Source organism: Amblyomma mixtum, chromosome 10, assembly GCF_055824585.1.
Source record: "Amblyomma mixtum isolate Tamu chromosome 10, ASM5582458v1, whole genome shotgun sequence".
Classification (NCBI taxonomy): domain Eukaryota; kingdom Metazoa; phylum Arthropoda; class Arachnida; order Ixodida; family Ixodidae; genus Amblyomma; species Amblyomma mixtum.
Window position 1 is genome coordinate 113335673 of NC_143021.1, and position 17879 is coordinate 113353551.

The 17879-nt window shown below is 50.8% G+C and overlaps 1 protein-coding gene across 1 annotated transcript in view; it reads left to right on the forward strand.

Moving 5' to 3' along the window:
* LOC149326705 (neprilysin-1-like) overlaps window positions 1-5926 on the forward strand; it is a 56586-nt gene extending 50660 nt beyond the window's left edge. Inside the window, exons 7-8 of the mRNA XM_089562413.1 lie at window positions 4629-5013; window positions 5388-5926. Coding sequence (XP_089418539.1) covers window positions 4629-5013; window positions 5388-5806 — 804 coding nt within the window. The 3' untranslated portion in view covers window positions 5807-5926. The remainder of the gene's footprint in view (window positions 1-4628; window positions 5014-5387) is intronic.
* The last annotated feature ends 11953 nt before the right edge of the window (window positions 5927-17879 follow it).

Sequence of the window (17879 nt, forward strand, 5' to 3'; positions counted from 1 at the left end):
CGCTAAGTGCCAGAGGAAGGCTATGAGGTTTAGAGTCTGGTTGCTGCTTATCAATACCTCACAAGTTATTTGCGCGGGGGCTGGTGCCTGTTTCTTTGTTCGGCTAACGCGCAATAACAGCTGTAAGAAAGAGGGTTGGGGTTTGATGCCCCAGCAGCTAGCGCCGACGAAGGCGAGAAATAAGTAGGAAGACGAAGCTGACGAAGTTCGGGTTTGCGCTTCCGAACGCCGGCCTGCTGACCAGCACCGCTGGAACAAGGACTGTCGCCGTCCATACTAACTGTGCGAGTACCCACATTACACTTGGTGGAGGTGCTGCTTGTTCTCCCCCTGGACGTACGCCACTATTCCCCGGCTACAAGGCTCTACCACGACGTCCGACACCCCGGCCCAACTTGCCCAGCCTGTCCCCACCGCTGTCATCTGTCCAGTGCCGTCCGTCAACGCGACCCTATGGTCTTTTGCGGCACCGACGACACCGACACAGAAGGCTGGTTGGCCTCCTACGAACGCGTGAGTGCTTGCAACAAGCCGGATGATGTCGTTAAGCTCACGAACGTCATCTTCTACTTGACTGATGTCGCCAACTTGTGGTTTCCCAACCACGAAGCGGATTTTACTACGTGGGCGGCTCTAAAAACCAGCCTGACTGACGTCTTCGGCCGAACAACGTCTGCGCAGTCGTGCCCAGCAGATACGGCGAGAATTTCACCAGCTATATCGAGGAGGTCGTTCACTTATGTAAGCGGCTCAATCCATCTATGAGTGAGGCTGACAAAATTCGACACATTCTGAAAAGGATTGAGGACGATGTGTTTCAAATGTTGGTGTCTAAAGATCCTCAAACCGTCTCCGACGTCGTCTCTTTGTGTCAGAGCTACGACGAGCTCCGCAAACAACGACATGTCACCCGCCGCACCATTTGCCCGGACGACACCCTTTCGAGCTTGGCAGTAGGCGGTCCTGCCCACGATCGTCCGACACTTCTTCAGTACATGAAGCAGCTTGTGCGGGAGGAGGTCGCTCGTCAATTATCGCCGGTTACCTGCCAAACCGCCCCAACGCCATCGTTGTTGCCTTCTATTCAGCCTGTCATCCAGAAGCAGGTAGCTGAGGTCCTGCCGCACACTAATCCACCCCCTGTGGTCACTGCACCGTTGACATATGCTGAAGCAGTCGCTCAGCCACGACCTCAGCCGGTTGTGCCTGCTTATGAGCAACCTGTCACCGCTTACCCTCAGCAGCAGCTCGTCCCTGCACTGCCACTCACTCACCATCCTCTGCTTCGAACCGGTCCCCGCCCTATGAATCCGAGGCGCACCCCAGATGACCACCCCATTTTCTATGCCCGCGGTCTCGCTGGTCATGTGGCCCGCTGGTGCCGCACGCCCGGATCCGGTTCTCACGACTACGCGCGCCCGCCGACGTACGACGTTCCGTTGCCTTCCGTCCCTGTCTCTTCTCCTCTGCCTCCTCAGAATCCCTCTCCGTCTCGCTCCGACTCCTACAATCGAAGCCATCGGTCGCCGTCTCCCCGACGCCGTTCGATCTCTCCTATGCGCCGCCAGTCACCACCCCTCCAAGCGGAAAACTAGGCGCCGCAGTTCCGGAGGCAAGAACTGCGCCGTCGACGACCGTCTCAAGCCTTATCACCGCTCCTATGAACGTTACTGAAGTGATCGTTGAAGGTGTTACTGTTGACGCGCTTATTGACACTGTTTTGCCTTGTCCATCATTAGTCGCAACTTGTGCCGCAATAAAAAAAGTAATGACGCCGCTTTCTGACCTTTCGCTTCGCACCGCGAGCGCTGACCCTATTCGCCCTCTGGCAGCGTGCACTGCCCGCCTCGTAATCCAAGGCCTCTCCTAAACGATGGAGTTCTTCGTTCTCACCCGTTCCTCTCGTGACATCATCCTCGGGTGGGACTTTCTGTCCGCGCATCACGCCATCACTCTCTGTGCACGTGCTCAAATTGATTTGTCGCCGCTGTGTGATGCTCTCCTGGACGCCTCCCCTGTTACCGCCGCGCCTATTCTCGACGCTAACGTCGTCGACGTGCCAGCTTTCTCTTCGGTTCTCGTGCCGCTGACTTGTTCCGCCCTCTCTGACGCTACAGTCCTTTATTCACCCTCTCCTTCTTGTGCGCACCGCAAATCTGTCATGCTCCCTCATGCCGTGCTCACACTTTCTGGTGGTTGTGGCGCCCTGTACGTCGCGAACCCGTTGCCTTTCTCCACCACTTTACTTCGGGGAGAGTCGCTTCGCACGGTTGATGTCATCGACCTCGACGACGCTTCTCCTGTCCTTGATGACCCTGACGCCCATGACATCAACGCCCTCACTCCTCCCGCCGACGTTGCCGACCCGTCCTCCCCGGATATGTTTTCCCGTTCTGTCGATGCCGCTCTACCACCTCCCCAACGCGCCCAACTCATCGCTTTGCTGCAGCGCTTCCGCCCGTCCTTCGACTCTCCTCAAGCACCGTTGGGTCGTGCCACAGCGTTCGCCACCATATCGACACTGGCACACATGGACCCTTGCGCCAACGCCCCTACCGCGTCTCTTCCGCCGAGCGCCGCATCATTGTTGAACAGGTGAACGACATGCTACACCGCGGAGTGATCCAGCCCTGAATACTGAGCATTCTGCCGCCATGTGAATACCTGGTTCTAGATAGCAGTAAAATGTCCATCTTGGAAGAAAACTGGTCCAGCAGGAGAGCAATTTCATCTTCTTTACCATTGACAGAGCGTGTATTGATATGGAGTGCCGATTGGCAAGATGCGTATTGAAAATTGAATTCATAAGGTAAAGAAAGCTGAATGGTACGGCAAAACAGCGCTGACAGACGGGACGGGAGAAGACGAGACAGACACATGCGCATGTGTCTGTCTCATCTTCTTGCGTCCCGTCCGTCAGCGCTGTTTTGCCGTACCATTCAACATGAACCAATCAGCCCGACACAGCCCTCTCCTTAAAGAAAGCTCTTGATAATCCATTCTGTACTTGAGGTTATATACATGTATTACTCGTTATCAACGTGCACTACTGCGCTCTCCGCGTTCCCCGAAACAATTTTGTCCACGTCACGCTCATTTGTTGTCTGTACGGCTGGAATGCCATCAGCCTGCTTCGCGAAAATCCTTCCGTTGAGTGACCAAACAGATTTCCAACCATTTTCATATTTTTTCTTGACTGACACAGCAAGAAGTCTTTTCAGTGTGCGACATAAATGCTCGTCAACGTAAACGGGGGCCGAGTTCGAAGAACCGAGGTCATCGTTGGAAAGTCGCATTTTTTTAGCTTTTTGCAAAGCATTATTACGTTTAGCCCGCGACCGGAACTGAACGGCAATGTTCGTTTCCTCGGGATTTCTTGTGGGAAAGCGATCACAGATCACTCAACATTCGCAGATCATACCTAGAGAGCGCAGTGGCGCAGCGGTTAAGCGATGCGCCGCAGCTCTGCTAGTTGGCTGTTTCTGTCACAGCCACCGGCAGGGATTGTGTAATCCATGCTGCTCTTTCCGGCAGCCTCTCGCTACCGATCGACGATTTGACTGCCACCTGCCACTGTGGTAAGTTTAGTCACACTCCGGTGAGCAGGTTGTGGTGACTCCCCAAGGTTACGTGGCACCCTCCTCCCATTGCTTATAGCTGGCGCGAGGCTCCCCCGAACTTACCCGAGCTTCCACCCATTGGCTGCTGCGTGGGCAACGCTCAACCGAACTAACCCGAGCTTAGCCGAGTAACTCGGGTAAGCTCGGATTAGTTCGGAACACGAGATTCTTGCTTATGATTGGTATGTCTAGATTAATGATTTCGCACCAATAACACCGCTGGTTACACTCTAGACAAACGGCGTCCGGGATTTTGTGGCCAAGGGCAATTCGGGTAAGTTCGGGTTAATTCGGTACACAAGATTCTTGCGAGAGCAAAAAATAACTGCGCAAAAGGACGGGACAAGGGAAAGAGAACCACACGGGACAAACGCAGACTGACAACTGATTTATTCCACCGACTCCTCTTTCCTTCAGTAGCAAAGCACATACGCACCAACCACAAAAAAAAAGCCACACTCATCTCGTGGAATCAAGGATCTCCAACTCCTTGCGGTACAGGTGTACTGAAGCATCGCTAACACATTTGTCAGGCCCTAATCTCGCGATTTCCAAGGCTTCGATAATTTCCCGTTCTTTCTTATCCTTCGAGCGTCCGATAACCTTAGTGCTATCAAAAAGCGGATTACAATCTTTGTCATCATGCTAGAAAGTGTGACAATGCTTAGGCAGATCCTGCCCCCTTGAATCATCTAAGGAATTTGCATGCTCTAAAAATCTAATGTTGACGCAGCGGCCAGTTTGCCCGATGTAGACCCTACCACAGCATCCTTGCCAGCACCCTTCCTTGCTGCTGAAGGAAAGAGGAGTCGGTGGAATAAATCAGTTCACAGTCTGCGTTTGTCCCGTGTGGTTCTCTTTCTCTTTTCCCGTCCTTTTGCGCAGTTATTCTTTGCTCTCATAATGTCGTACCAACTATCCCCTCACCGCGCTCTTGAAAATTCTTGCTCTTGATTGGTACGTCTGGATTAGTGATTCGCTCCAATAAGAGCGCTGGTTACACTGTAGGTAAACGACGTCCTGGATTCCGTGGCCAAGAGCTTCTCCCAGTTGATGAGGGCTTCTACCAGCGCCCTCAGCCTCGGCCATGACAGCGACCTAGATCCCTCGAGAAACGTCACCCTTTCGCTGTGGCCCAAGGTGGCCACCCGAGTGCAGCTGGAGCGCTCGTACTCCGCCATGCCGGGGCTATCGCCCGGCGCCTCCTTCCTGGACAGCTGGCTCACCCTCGCCCCCGCAGCAGCCCACTTGGCCAAGAGAGCGGCGCTCGCCGGCGGCTCACCGATGGGGCCGCTGGGCTTCACACCCTTCGCATGGCATCACCGCTACGAGGCGGGAGACCCCGGGGTCCTTCTGCCAGTCTGGCTCATTTTCCCTCCCATTTATGGCCCCGGTAAGGCAGTCCGATTTCGCTATCATCCGTCCTGGGTCGGAGGGCAATCGTTCGCACATATCGCTCATCTGCCGGTCAGGCGATGTCTTTTCAATTGCTTTCTTCTATTCCGAAGAAACTGCCGTTTTGGAGTACTCGTAATGTCGTACATTGCTGGTTTCCTCTTCATGTGACGTGGAACCCAAGCGCAAGGAAAGAAACGGAAAGCTCGTCCAGCTTTCGTCCCCCGAAACCTGGTGCTCGCTCTCCACTTCTCGCGGACTGCAGATTTCAGGCTGAACACGTTATGCTTGCACACATCTTATTCGTTATCAGGCACTGCGTTATTGAGCAAGAGCGAAAAAATGTTTTCATCTCAAGTGATCGGCCTGCAGGTCTGCCGCCAGCCGTGGCCTTCGGAGGCGTGGGAGCGCTGTACGCGACTCTTCTGGCCGACGGCCTGGCCGTCGAACTGCTGGACAGCCTGGTCAAGAGCAGTCACTACGCGTCGTCGCCCTCACTCTGCTCCACAGAGCAGGAGCCGTGGCTGCGGCGCGCCATCGGCGTCGAGGCTGCCTGGCGGGCACTTCGCAGGACGCCCGCCCCCGAGGTCGGCGGAAACCTCCTGGGGCTGGAGGAATTCTCGGGCGCAAAGCTCTTCTTCCTCGCCGCTTGCCTGCAGCTGTGCGACGCGCCACTGTCCAGGCGCGCCGAGTGCAATTTCGCGGTGCGCCAGTCGGACGCGTTCGCCAGCGTCTTCGGCTGCGCCGAAGGCACGCGCATGAACCCGAAGGACAAGTGCAGGCCCTGGTGACGGCTCCTTTTGTCGAGCGGATCGATGTTTGGTTTACTCATTGTAATATGTGTGTGTTTATATATTCCTTTATTAAGCAACTTGTGCAACTATACGAATAAATGCGCCACTCCGACTGTCCTTCCTTGCAACATTGTGATTTTCTTGGCTTGTAGCTTAAGCCCTTATTAAGTTACACGGGGATGGCCGTGCACATACACCCCGAAATATCAGATCATAGTATAGTTACCTAAACCTTCAGGAACATAGTTCACCTGGCTGCCTTTTACTACGGAATGAAACGATAAATCGTGCTCGTAAAAGGCAAAGCAGACCTGAAGTGCACTGCTGAGAAGTACTTGAAGCTGGGTTTGTTGGTGCCTGTTCGTGAAAGACAGGAGAGCGCAAAACAGCAACACGGACGAGTAAGGGAACAGGACAAGCGTTGCTTTTGCTCCACATGCACTTCTCCAAGTGCACTGCTCCACATGTTGGATTGTGTGACACTAAGCATTGTATGTAAACAGCCACGATAATCTTCATAATAAGCCTGACTACGCCCGCTGCAGGGCAAAGGCCGCTTCCATGTCTCTCCAATTACCCCTGTCCTTTGCCAGTTGCGGCCACCATCTCCCCGCAAACTTCATCTCATCCGCCCACATTCTGGCCCCGCCCCCTGCTATGCTTGCCGTCTCTTGGAATCCAATCCGCTGCTTTTAAGATCAGCGGTTACCTTGCCTTCGTATTTCATGCCTTGCCAAAGCCCATTTCTTCCTCTTAATTTCGACTAGGATGTCATTAACTCGCGTTTGTTCCCTCACCCACTCCGCCGGTTTGCGATCTCTTAACGTTACAATTGTCGAAATTTCCGGAGCCCTCCACTACGGCGTCTCTCATAGCCTTAGTCGCTTTGGGACGTTAAACCCCATAAAACCAAACCAAACCATTTTTCTTTCCATAGCTCGCTGCGCTGTCCTTAAATTAAGCTATACGCTCGGTGTTAGCCTCCACGTTTCTGTCCCATAGGTGAGTGCCGTTAAGATACAGCTTTTGTATACTTTCCCCTTGAGGGATCTTGGTAAACTGCCATTAATGATCTGAAGAACCTGCCATATGCGCTCCACCCCATTCATATCCTTCTAGTTATTAAGGCGAGGGCCTTTAATGTCTCATCGTTTTAAGCAGCAGTTATCGACAGAAATGTCACGCTTTTCAATTGGTCGAAACAGCCGTGACGTCACAGTGCGCGAATTTCAAACGGGGCCAATTGTACTTTGGCCAGTAACCATGCAACCAACTGAAGGGATCGTATAGTGATGCTCCAAGTCAGTGGGACTGAGCTTAGTTAATTGCTTAATTACCTAATTAGCCTCATTAACTTTCTAGTCAGGCCATATAAATAAATAAAACCCAGTAGGAAATTGGTCGAGCTCGGGTATCAAACCCCGGTCATCGGAGTGCGAGACGAGCATGCTATCCACTCCGCCGTGCCAGCTCGATGGTTTGGAATGAACAAAGGCGCGTCTAGTGAATACGGTGCCTTTGTTCACTCCCATCCTCCTCCTTTCCCTTCCGGCGAGGTTTAGATGTCCACCTAGATATGAGAGACAGATACATTTCTTTTCCTGAAAAACCAATTTACCGACGAGCGAGGCGCAGAACCGAATGGGCAATGGCGTTCTCTGGACTCCCTGGCAGCGCTGCAAGATTCTGTCGCGTTCCACTCTTAGAGGCGAAGCTTAACATCTTAACCGCACATCAGTGACCACACTTTAAGTCAAAAAATTGCCACCCCCTGAATTTTGACTGCTGTTCACCGAGATATGTGAGACAGTTACTGCGTAATTTCCTTTCCTCAAATACAAGTTTCATTTTCTTCATTACGGGCACTCTTTGTCTCCTTTCACTCCCACTTCTTCCCTTCCTCTACGGTGCGGTTCAGGTGTCCACCGAGATGACAGAGAATTACTGCGCCATTTCCTTTCCTCAAAAAGCGTTGCGTTCAAAGGGCAAGGCATCGCGCCGAACGGGTGGTGGCGTTCTGTGGACTCCCTGGCAGCGCTACAACACGCTGTCGCGTTCGACTCCTAAAGGCGAAGCTTAAGCGTCATTAATTAGCAGTTAATTAGTATTCAGGCATTAATCACTAATCAGCCATTAATTAGTGATTTGTCATATCGCTTAGTAATTGGTACTCAATTATATGTGACGCCACCAGTGCCACAGAAGCAGCGAAAGTGGTTCGGAAAACGCTTTCGCCTCTACACACTTTAGACAGTCAAAGTGCCCCCTGAATTTTTTTCCCTCTCATGATCCGGATCAGCAGTCACTACCTGCCCTAAGTAGACATATTCTCTTACTGCTTCAAGCCCCTTATTACCCATTTCTTACTGCTCTTTCGTTGCTGGACTGTTGAACATTGCTTTGCTTTTCTGCGGGTTAATTTTAAGACTTACCTATGATGAAGATATGTGGCAGGTGCGCTGCACGCTCTCGCGCGCACGAGAGAAGAGGAGGACGTAGAGAGAATACAGATCGGCTCGACCGTATTCTGCGTGTACTGCTTCTTAATTTGTAATTAACCCTTCTTACGATACACTCCGGTGTCGAGGCGCCCCGCCTTGAAGAATTTGAGGAAGCGATGTCCATCCTGGCGGAGCATTACAAATCGTTCGAGAATGTAATCGCCGCACGTCATCGCTTTCGCCGTCGAGTCCAGACTCCATGAGAGACAACCGATGAGTACGTCGCTGTCCGTCGCAGCCTTGTCGGCGACCCCGGGTTGGGAACATGGCGGACGATATGGTCAGGAACCAGCTGGTGGAGAAGATCACGAGTTGCCGTCTGCGTGAGCGCCTACTCATGGCAGGCTCCTCCTTGACTCTATCGCGCGCCATGCTCCTTGCTCGACAGTTCAAGCAAGCTTCCCGTGAAGCCAGGGAATAGACCGATTTCAAAAAGCAAACAACGCATGCGCGAGTACACCTGAAGTTGCCCCACCGCCATGCTTGTTGTAGTGCAGACGGGGCGCCGTGGTATTCCAGCCGCTGTAGCCGTGGCTGCTGCGACGTTTCAACGCATGATTCCACGGCTAAGGCTGATTAGCAATCTGTTGTGTGGGACGTACGCCGGAGCTTCTAATCATCGGTATTGCTTCTCATGTAAGCATTTCAACGTATTAGCATGTTTTGATAAAGTACTTTGGAGAGGGAACTTGCTCCACACCGCCTTGTCTGCTACCGCATTCGCATCTTTTTTCAGTGTAATCCCGCTTTTTGTTTATTCATTAACCCCTTAAAAAAAAAAGAAGAAGCTGCCCACCTGGGATATAGCTTCTCAGAAGTCTCTGCGAAACATGATAAAAGGGTCGATACAGTACGTTCAGTGAAAACCACCGCGGAAATATTCAAGGGCCCCTCTGTGTCAACACGCTTGAGTAAACTGCACAGGTATCGCGCCTGTCGACGGTTGCGGAGCCTGACCGCCTTCATATTGGGGTTGGCCTGCAGTCATTCGATAATAAATAAAATAAGGTTGGAATTGTTTGGCGATTTTAGGTCGGTGACCGAGCGCGCGAAGGCTCGCGTTGTTTCCTGTATATTGGCAATGCGGAGTTCGTTTCGAAAACTGTTAACTTCGCGAAATGCATGGTTGAGGACAACCACTGTAATGTGAGCCTGGATGACAGTGAATGACTGCTCAAAGAACACTTAGTGCGCACTAGCTGTGCCGTCGTCAGAAAGGGCTCGCCAACTGTCAAGCGCGACTGCGGGTTCGCACCTGTGTGTAGATGTGCATGAATTATCTCGGACGTTCATGGCAGCACAATCTAGCGACTGAGCTCGTTTTTGTACTACATTCTATAAGTTCTGACAGGGCTCTTGAACTGTGCAGACAGCACGCGACAGCTTTGTGGGTTCAATCATTTTTCTGTACAGGCCAACGCGAAACCAGATATGGCTGGACCCAGCGAGCTAAACCAGCAGGAATGGACTCGCGAAACGAGATCACTGAACCAGATTTTTGCAAAACAGTACATATATAGGTATGATATTCAGGGTGCAGATGGCCGAAATGAACTCCTACTTAAATTAACATAAATGAAATGCACAAAAAATAAAATAAACCTCCAATTAAGGTTGCAAAATGGTGGTTTGAGCTAGTTGCTACATCTTTAAAATTTCACCAGCGCTGCGACTAGGAACAAGAAACAGAGAAGGAAGACAAGGACAAGCGCTACTAACAACTGAAAGTTTATTTGAAAAAACACAGATTATATGCACACAACTGTCAACCCAAAGCGCCTGCGCTTCCCGCAAAAAGCACGCAAAAGAAAGTTAAGAATCTAGATACAAAATTTCACATTCATGTAAGTTTACAGATGGTGTGCTAACGCACGTGTCGCTGTTCTTGTGAATGTGATAGGCTTCACACAACTCCCTAGTCAGCTGATCTGGATGTCTGAATTTAATCTTTGCCCTGTTAAGCAGTGGAAAGCATGCTTTTTTATTAGACACACCGGGTTTGTTCAGATGACAATCTCTGTAATGAAGGGACACATTTGATGAAGGAGCACCATTCAAAGAGGTTTTATGCTGACGTAAGCGTGTATTTATGCATTTCCCGGTTTGCCCAATGTAATTCTTGCCGCATTTAAAAGGTATGTCATATACCACTCCCTCTGCACATGGCACAAAGGGTGATTCATGATCCACCTGGCATGCATTATTTCTTTTGCCTCTTATTTGCTTATGTTCCCGGGCTCTTTTCTCAACAATAACACAAACCTTGCCTAGTTTATTAGGGACCGAAAAGAGCACTTTAACCCCATATCTAGTGCCAACCTGCTTAAGCCTATGGGATAACTGATGAATGTAGGGTATTACCGCATACTTCGTTCTATCATTACCGGAATTTTCCTGTGCTTCATGTCTACCAAACGACTTCATCTTCTTCAGGATCTTGTTGCTAGCAAGCGCTATCACATCTTTGGGGAAGCCCGCTGACCTTAGCCTTTGAACCTGCGTATCGAAACTGCTGCCTAAAGTATGAATGCATGATTTAGTAAGTGCAGATCCTAAACAAGACACTGCTATGCCGCATTTAACTATTTTCAAATGCCCAGACTGATAATTTAGCAAAGGCTTTTCCGACCGCTGTAGGAAGGACCAACAAACATGATTCACCTTTTTCTCCAATCTAATATCCAAGAATTGCAGCTGATTTTCTTCCGGTAATTCAAAAGTAAATTTCAGACCAAACCCGCAGTTTTCAAAAGACCTTAAAATGTCATCCACCTGTGCTTTGAAGTCATGGGATTCAACAAAAACAAGATAATCGTCTACATACCGGAAGATTTGTTTTACACGGTTGTCTAAGTTAACTTTAATGCTCCTATCCGCATAGGAAAGAAAGATATTACTAAGTACTGGAGCCACTTTTGAGCGATGCACACACCTGTTTTTTGAACATATAGCCTGCCTTCCCATTCAACAAATGTGGATTTAAGATAAAATGACACAAGCTCCAAAAACGAGCCCACAGAAACATCACACTTTGAAGCATTCATCACACTTTGAAGCGTTGCGTCTTCGTAGGCTGTCGCGTCGTCCGTTGTCGTCTGGTCTTTGATCCACAATTGTGCAAGTCTTCGGGCTTCTTCTGCGCCTTGAAGATAGGCGGCGACATCGACGTTATGTTCTTCGGTAACACTGGGCCCCATTGCGTCCAGCGTGGTAGTAGCCTCCCAGCCAGAGGCGTCATCTGGGTGGTCTCCTGCACTGCGGTGTTGTAGGCGAAGACGATGCAAGGCGGGATAACGTCCCAGCTCGGCATCGGCATACATGGCGAGCATATCGGTGATGGTTTTGTTCAGGCGCTGGGTCGGTTCGTTGGTCTGCGGGTGGCATGCAGTTGTCCTCCGGTGGCTGGTTTGGCTGTAACGCAGGGTAACTTGTGTCAGTTCCGCCGTGAATGCTGTTCCTGTGTCCGTGATGAGCACATCGGGGGCACCACGTAGCAGAAGAATGCACTCCGCGAAAAATTTGGCCATTTCTGCGGCTGCTGAGTTCGGTAGGGCTGCTGCCTTGGCACAGCAGCTGTAGTCGGTCGCTATGATATCTACTTATTACAAGGCGATGACTTCGGGAAAGGGCCAAACAAGTGCATGCCGATCTGCTGAAAGGACCTTGAGGCGTGTTGAATGTTGCTGGTCAGGTGGGAGGGATCTTTCATCGTTGACAATCTCGGCAGATTTGCACATAATGTGCGACATCGGCAAACAGTCGGAGCATTTAATAGTTGTCTTGAATGTGGCGGAGGGTGCGAGAACAGCCGAGATGTCCAGCTGTCGGCTCGTCGTGTGAAGAACATTCTTAGCGCAGGCTTGCAAGAAAAACAAGAAGGCAACTGTTTTGTTCGCTGCAACGTTCTTCTTCACGAGGACATCATTCTGTACACATAATAAAGACAATCCTCGCTTGAAAGAGGAGGAGAGTGAAGAAACCTTGCCTTGCAAGCACTTGATTAGGCGCTTTAGGTCGGGTATCCGAGCGTTTCTGCTGTGCAAAAGAGCTGGAGCTGATGTTTCCCAGGAAGGCGTCCTCATCGTCGTCCGGCGGCGGTGCATCTACAGGGGCCCGGACAGGCAGTCGGCGTCGAAGTGCTTGCGTCTGGACTTGTAAACGACCATGACGTCTAACTCTTGGAGGCGCAGGCTCCACCCAGTGAGGCGGCCTGGCAAGCCAGCACTGGCAAGCTAGCACAGTGTGTGGTGATCGCTGACCACCTTGAACGGCCGTCCGTACAGAAGGGTATAAGCTTGGGCTTGTTGGTTAATAACTGAATGGTGAAAAACGTAGCGCAAAGAGACGAGGACACAGAAAGACGGACAACACACGGCGCTAACTTCCAACAGTGGTTTATTTCAGAAAGAAAGGTGGTTTTTATAACGACATCACGACCAACACGCCGTCAATCCATGTGCTAGCAAAGCGTATCAGCCAGATATGCGAGCTCTTTCGCCATCAATGATACAGAGGGGGTACAAACACAATCATCTCTTAAAAGTGATATCCATTCCGCTTCTATGATTTCTCGTGTCAACCGGTTATTGTGCAGTTTTAAAACCATGCATTGTTCAAGAAGCGGTATGCAGTGACACGACCGGCAGTGGGCTGACAACCCTTTTCCACGCATATCATCTACGTCACGCCCATGCTCTCGAAGCCTATCATTCAGGCATCTGCCGGTTTGCCCTACATACTGCTTACCACAGGAAAGAGGAATTTGATAAATGACATTTTCAATACAATTGACAAACTTTTTCCTATGTTTTTTCGTACAACCAACACCCTTTTTAGATTTTTTGAAATGTTTCGTACACAGATGACACAACTTCTTAGGCGCCGAAAAAAGCACTCTGGCTCCCGAACGTTGCGCTATTTTTTTTAGATTATGAGAAAACTTGTGAAAATAAGGAATGACGGCAACTTTTTCTTTCTTACTCATGGCTTCCTGGTTATCCTGGCCTTTTTTATTGCAGACTTTCTTCAAAACACCTTCCGCCACAGGCACTAGGACATGGGAAGGGTATCCAGCATTCTCAAGCCTCTTACATTGCTGAGAAAAACTTTCATGCATGAGGTGCGGGCAAGACTTCTTCATACAATTAAATAATGAAAGGCTAGCAATAGATCTTTTTACGAGCTTAGAATGGGCTGAATGAAAAGGTAACAATGGTTTTTCGCCGCCAGGTTTGAACATCCAGCACGTCCGGTCATGATGCATTGTGATGCTGATGTCAAGGAATTGGATAACCCTGTTTTCAGGTAGTTCAAACGTTGGTTCAAGAGGACTAAAATGGTTACGAAAAAGGGTGAGAACATTAAGAACGTCATCCTTAAAGGAACTGTCATTACTGTTAAGAACAATCAGAAAGTCGTCAACGTACCTAAAAGTCTTGATTACATTGGTATCTTTTACAATATCAGCAAAAGACTTGTCCAAACGGGCTAAAAACAAATCGCTGAGGATGGGTGCAATGCATGAACCTATACAGATGCCATCTTTCTGAAGATAAGGTTTTTCATCCCTTTTAGCCCCTACAGTGACCGGCGGTACACTGTAGGGGCTTTAGCGGAGAGGTCGGACGTGCTGGTCACTTATAATGCCATGCTTGGCAATCGCGCTTTGTCGGACCTTCGGCGATGACGAGAAACACTCGCTGCAGCTGCAAAGAAGATTGAGAATCTGGTATTGTCAGTTCCGGGGCCGGGCTGGGTTAATGTGCAACGCGGGCAAGTTCTCTCAGTCAGGTGAATCTTCTGCGGATGGGTCGGAGAGGGCGAAGGAGTCTGGTACGTCGGATATTTCGACGTGTTATTCGCTTCCGTGGCCCCTACGGTGATGATGACGCTAGAGTGGGGTGGGACACTCACTTGTTCCTCCAGGACACTAAGTGCAACGTGATGTTCCGGAGTTCACATCGAAAGGATGTCCTCGTCCGTCGAAAGCGTGATCAGCTTGCATCGCAGGTCGATGATCGCCTGATGCTCATTGCAGAAATCCGTGCCCAAGATAATTTCGCGGGAACATTGCCGTATCACAACGAAGGTCGCGGGCTAGGTATGTGCCTCCAGAGTCACTCGCGCTGTGCATCGTCCTGATGGCGTAATGAGGTGGCCCCTGCGGTTCAAATTTGCGGGCCGTCCCAAGCAGTTGTTACTTTCCTCAGCTGCGCAGCGAATTGGCCATTCATCACCGAATAATCGGCTCCTGTGTCCAGTAGAGCGGTGACTTTCTGGCCGTCGATAACCACTTCTACGTCGGATGTCCTGGCTCTCGCGTTGCCGTCGTCCTCGGCGTCTGGTAATTGCTTCGTCGGGCATGTGAATCGCGGATGGGACGTGTGGTCGAAGCTTTTTTAGATAGCTGCATTGTTTTGGAGGCGTTTCGCTTCGTGGGCGAGGTTGTCTTTGTATGCGGCGTCGGCGTAATGTGTGCAGCGTCTTCATACGGCGTGGTTGCTAGAGGATCTTCGTCGTTTCCTCGGCAAGCAACCGCACCTCCACAGTTTGCTTTGTTTAGTCTTTCCTACGGGGGCAAGGGGGCCTTCCGCGGGCAGCCGCAGCGTAGCTGCGGCCCGGTGATACAAAACGTGTGGTGAACTGCGACGGGGAGCGGTAGAGACGGCTTGATGACCTGTACTCCCTCTGCGCAGGTAGTCGTCGATTTTCCGGGCTCGCTGGCTGGGGAGCGGTCGTGGGGCGTCGATGGCGAATCCCCGCATGCCGGTGCGTCTGTACGGGCAGTGGCGAAGTATGTGCCCGGCATAGCCACGATGAAAACGCATTGGGCAGGGGTCGGGAGTCCTCCACTGGTCGCATTTGCGAGAGCTGTTGCGTCACTCGTAAGGTGGGAGTGCGGGAGCTAGCGGTCATTGTTCTTGTAGAGCTGGTGCCCGTAAAGAGATCGTACAACCAGCGAAGTAATCGATGTCATCGAAATTTACCTGGCCAAGCAACACTGCGTAAGAGAACTTCTTGCTGGGTTAGTTGGTAATTACAGGCTCTCTGTCCCGTTCTCTTATGTGTGTGTGTGTGGTTTTGGTGCCTTTACTTGACGACACTGTGTAAGCAGGAGGACACAGGGGCGCAATAAAAGACACGGACAGAGCGCTCGTCCCTGTCTACTTCTCTGTCCGTGTCTTTTATTGCGCCCCTGTGTCCTCCTGAAAAGTTATGAACCAACACGCCCAAATACAAGTACTACTGTGTAAGCACCCCTCTGTTTTATTGCGTTAGCAATACTACTGTAGGTTTCGCCTCGTCGCGTAGCCCGGGTCGGCAGGGACGGATGACTTTGAACAGCGTTGCTTCAGCTGCGCTCTGCCACATGGCAGCGCAGTTGGCGCGCCGCGCGGCAGTGGCGCCGAGCAGTTTGCCCTGTCTACGACAGATGGCGCCACTAGGAGGTCCACCACTTCTGGCCTTCGAAGCTGACTTTAGCAGCATTGGCGAGCAGTGCATCGGTGGCATTCGAATGATATCGGTTAAGCAATTAGCCTAATTTCTAGACATACCACATAAATAAATAACACCGAGTAGGAAATTGGTCGAGTTGGGGAATCGAACCAGGGTCTCCGGAGTGCGAGACGAGCACGCTAACCACTCTGCCATGCCAGCTCGACGGCTTGGAATGAACAAAGACGCGTCTAGTGAATTCGGTGTCTTTGTTCACTCCCATCTTCCTCCCTTCCCGTTAAGGTGAGGTTCAGGTGTCCGCCGAAATATGCGAGACAGATACATTTCCTTTCCTCAACAACCAATTTACGACGAGCAAGGCGTACAGCAGAACGGGCGATGGTGTTCTGTGAACTCCCTGGCAGCGTGGCGGAATGGTTACGTGACCAAATATGGCGGAGCCCATGCTCCCGCACTGTAAAGCGTCAATAAATGCGCGCTTGCCTTGGCGTGAGTGCTTTGCTACGCAGTCCTCTAATGAGAAGTGGCAGCGACAGGAAGAAGCGAGAATCATGGTGATAACACAGCGCGAAAGACGAGGAACCGGAGTTCGAAAGACACAGGACAGGCGCTTACTCGCAACTAAAGGCTTTATTTGCTAAAATCTTCTTATGTGAAGGAAACAAAAGTGAGAAAGCGACAACGTGCACAAGAGAGGCCAGAACAGCGTGAAGAACGCCTTGCAAAGCGTCGTGCTAAGGATGCAGCTCGGCGACAACGTTCTACCTCTCAGAGTGGTTCCACGTCATCGGTCACCGATGAATCTCAACACCTGACTGCTCAGGAACGCCGCAATGCTAGCAGGCGAAGGCAACGCGCCGAAGAATCGGCAGATGAACGCACTCACCATTGCTAACGCAATTTACCTAATTTAAGCAGAGCTAAACCACTGACTATTTTTTGTCCAATAAAGAACTCAAATTGCTGGGCCGGCTGCGCATGCGTAGTGAGTGCGATCACCAACCTCGATATGTTTGACCTTCTCAACAAGTGTTTTATCACTAACGTTCCGTTTCATCTTTTTTTTTTCTCGGGCAAGGAAGAGTTCGCTGAGAACAGGAGCTGCACTCGAGCATGTATCACCATTTTTCCGAATATTTGTCTGGGCGTCGGACGTAACATAAGAGAATGGTTATAAAACTCCAGAATTTACAGAAGGCGGCAGACGGAGAGACCCGAATTTTGTTTCAGAAACTAATTAAAACGTGTTTGTCAATGACTTCTCCAATGCAGCCCATTAGTTCCCGGTGCGGCAGTGAATAATTTGCATTTTTTGATATCGCGGAGAAGCCCTTAAGGTCGTTGTCAGAGTTAGTATTCAAAAACTAATCTGGTCTGCTCCATCCGCCGAAAAAGGGCCTTGTGGAGTTCGGTGTGGAGTTCTGTTTGAGAACGAGGGTCGAAATGACGCAGAATTGGCGGAGTGGTGAGGAGTCGACAGAGTGTAGTAAAGGCTTCATAACAGGCTGGCGACCAGGCATAAAGGTCGTGGGCGGAAAGAAGCTTGGTCAGACGGGCCGATGATAGTGGCGAATTCGCGGACAAAGCGGCGGAAGTAGGAGCAGAGGCCGAAGAAGCTGCGGAGGTCTTTTACAGAAGTGGGTTTCGGAAATTCTGCTACAGCTGGCAGCTTTACCCTGTCCGGGTGAACGCCATCTTTGGACACGACATGTCCGAGAAGGGTGAGCTGCCGAGCTCCGAAGCGGCACTTTTTTTAAATTGAGTTGGAGGCCAGTGTCGGACAGGCAGCGAAGAACAGTCTCAAGGCGCTGGAGGTGAGACGAAAAATCCGGTGAAAAGATCACAACGTCATCAATGTAACAAGGGCATATATGTCATTTAGGTCCGCGGAGTAGGTTGTCCATCATGCGCTCGAATGTGGCAGGGGCATTGCGAAGGCCGAAGGGCATGACATCAAATTCATAGAGCCTGTCGGGTGTGACGAATACAGTTTTTGGGCGATCGGCCTCTGCCATCAATACCTGCCAGTAACCAGAGCGCAAGTCCAAGGAAGAGAAGAACTCAGCGCCCTGCAGGCAGTCGAGGGCGTCGTCGATACGAGGGATAGGGTA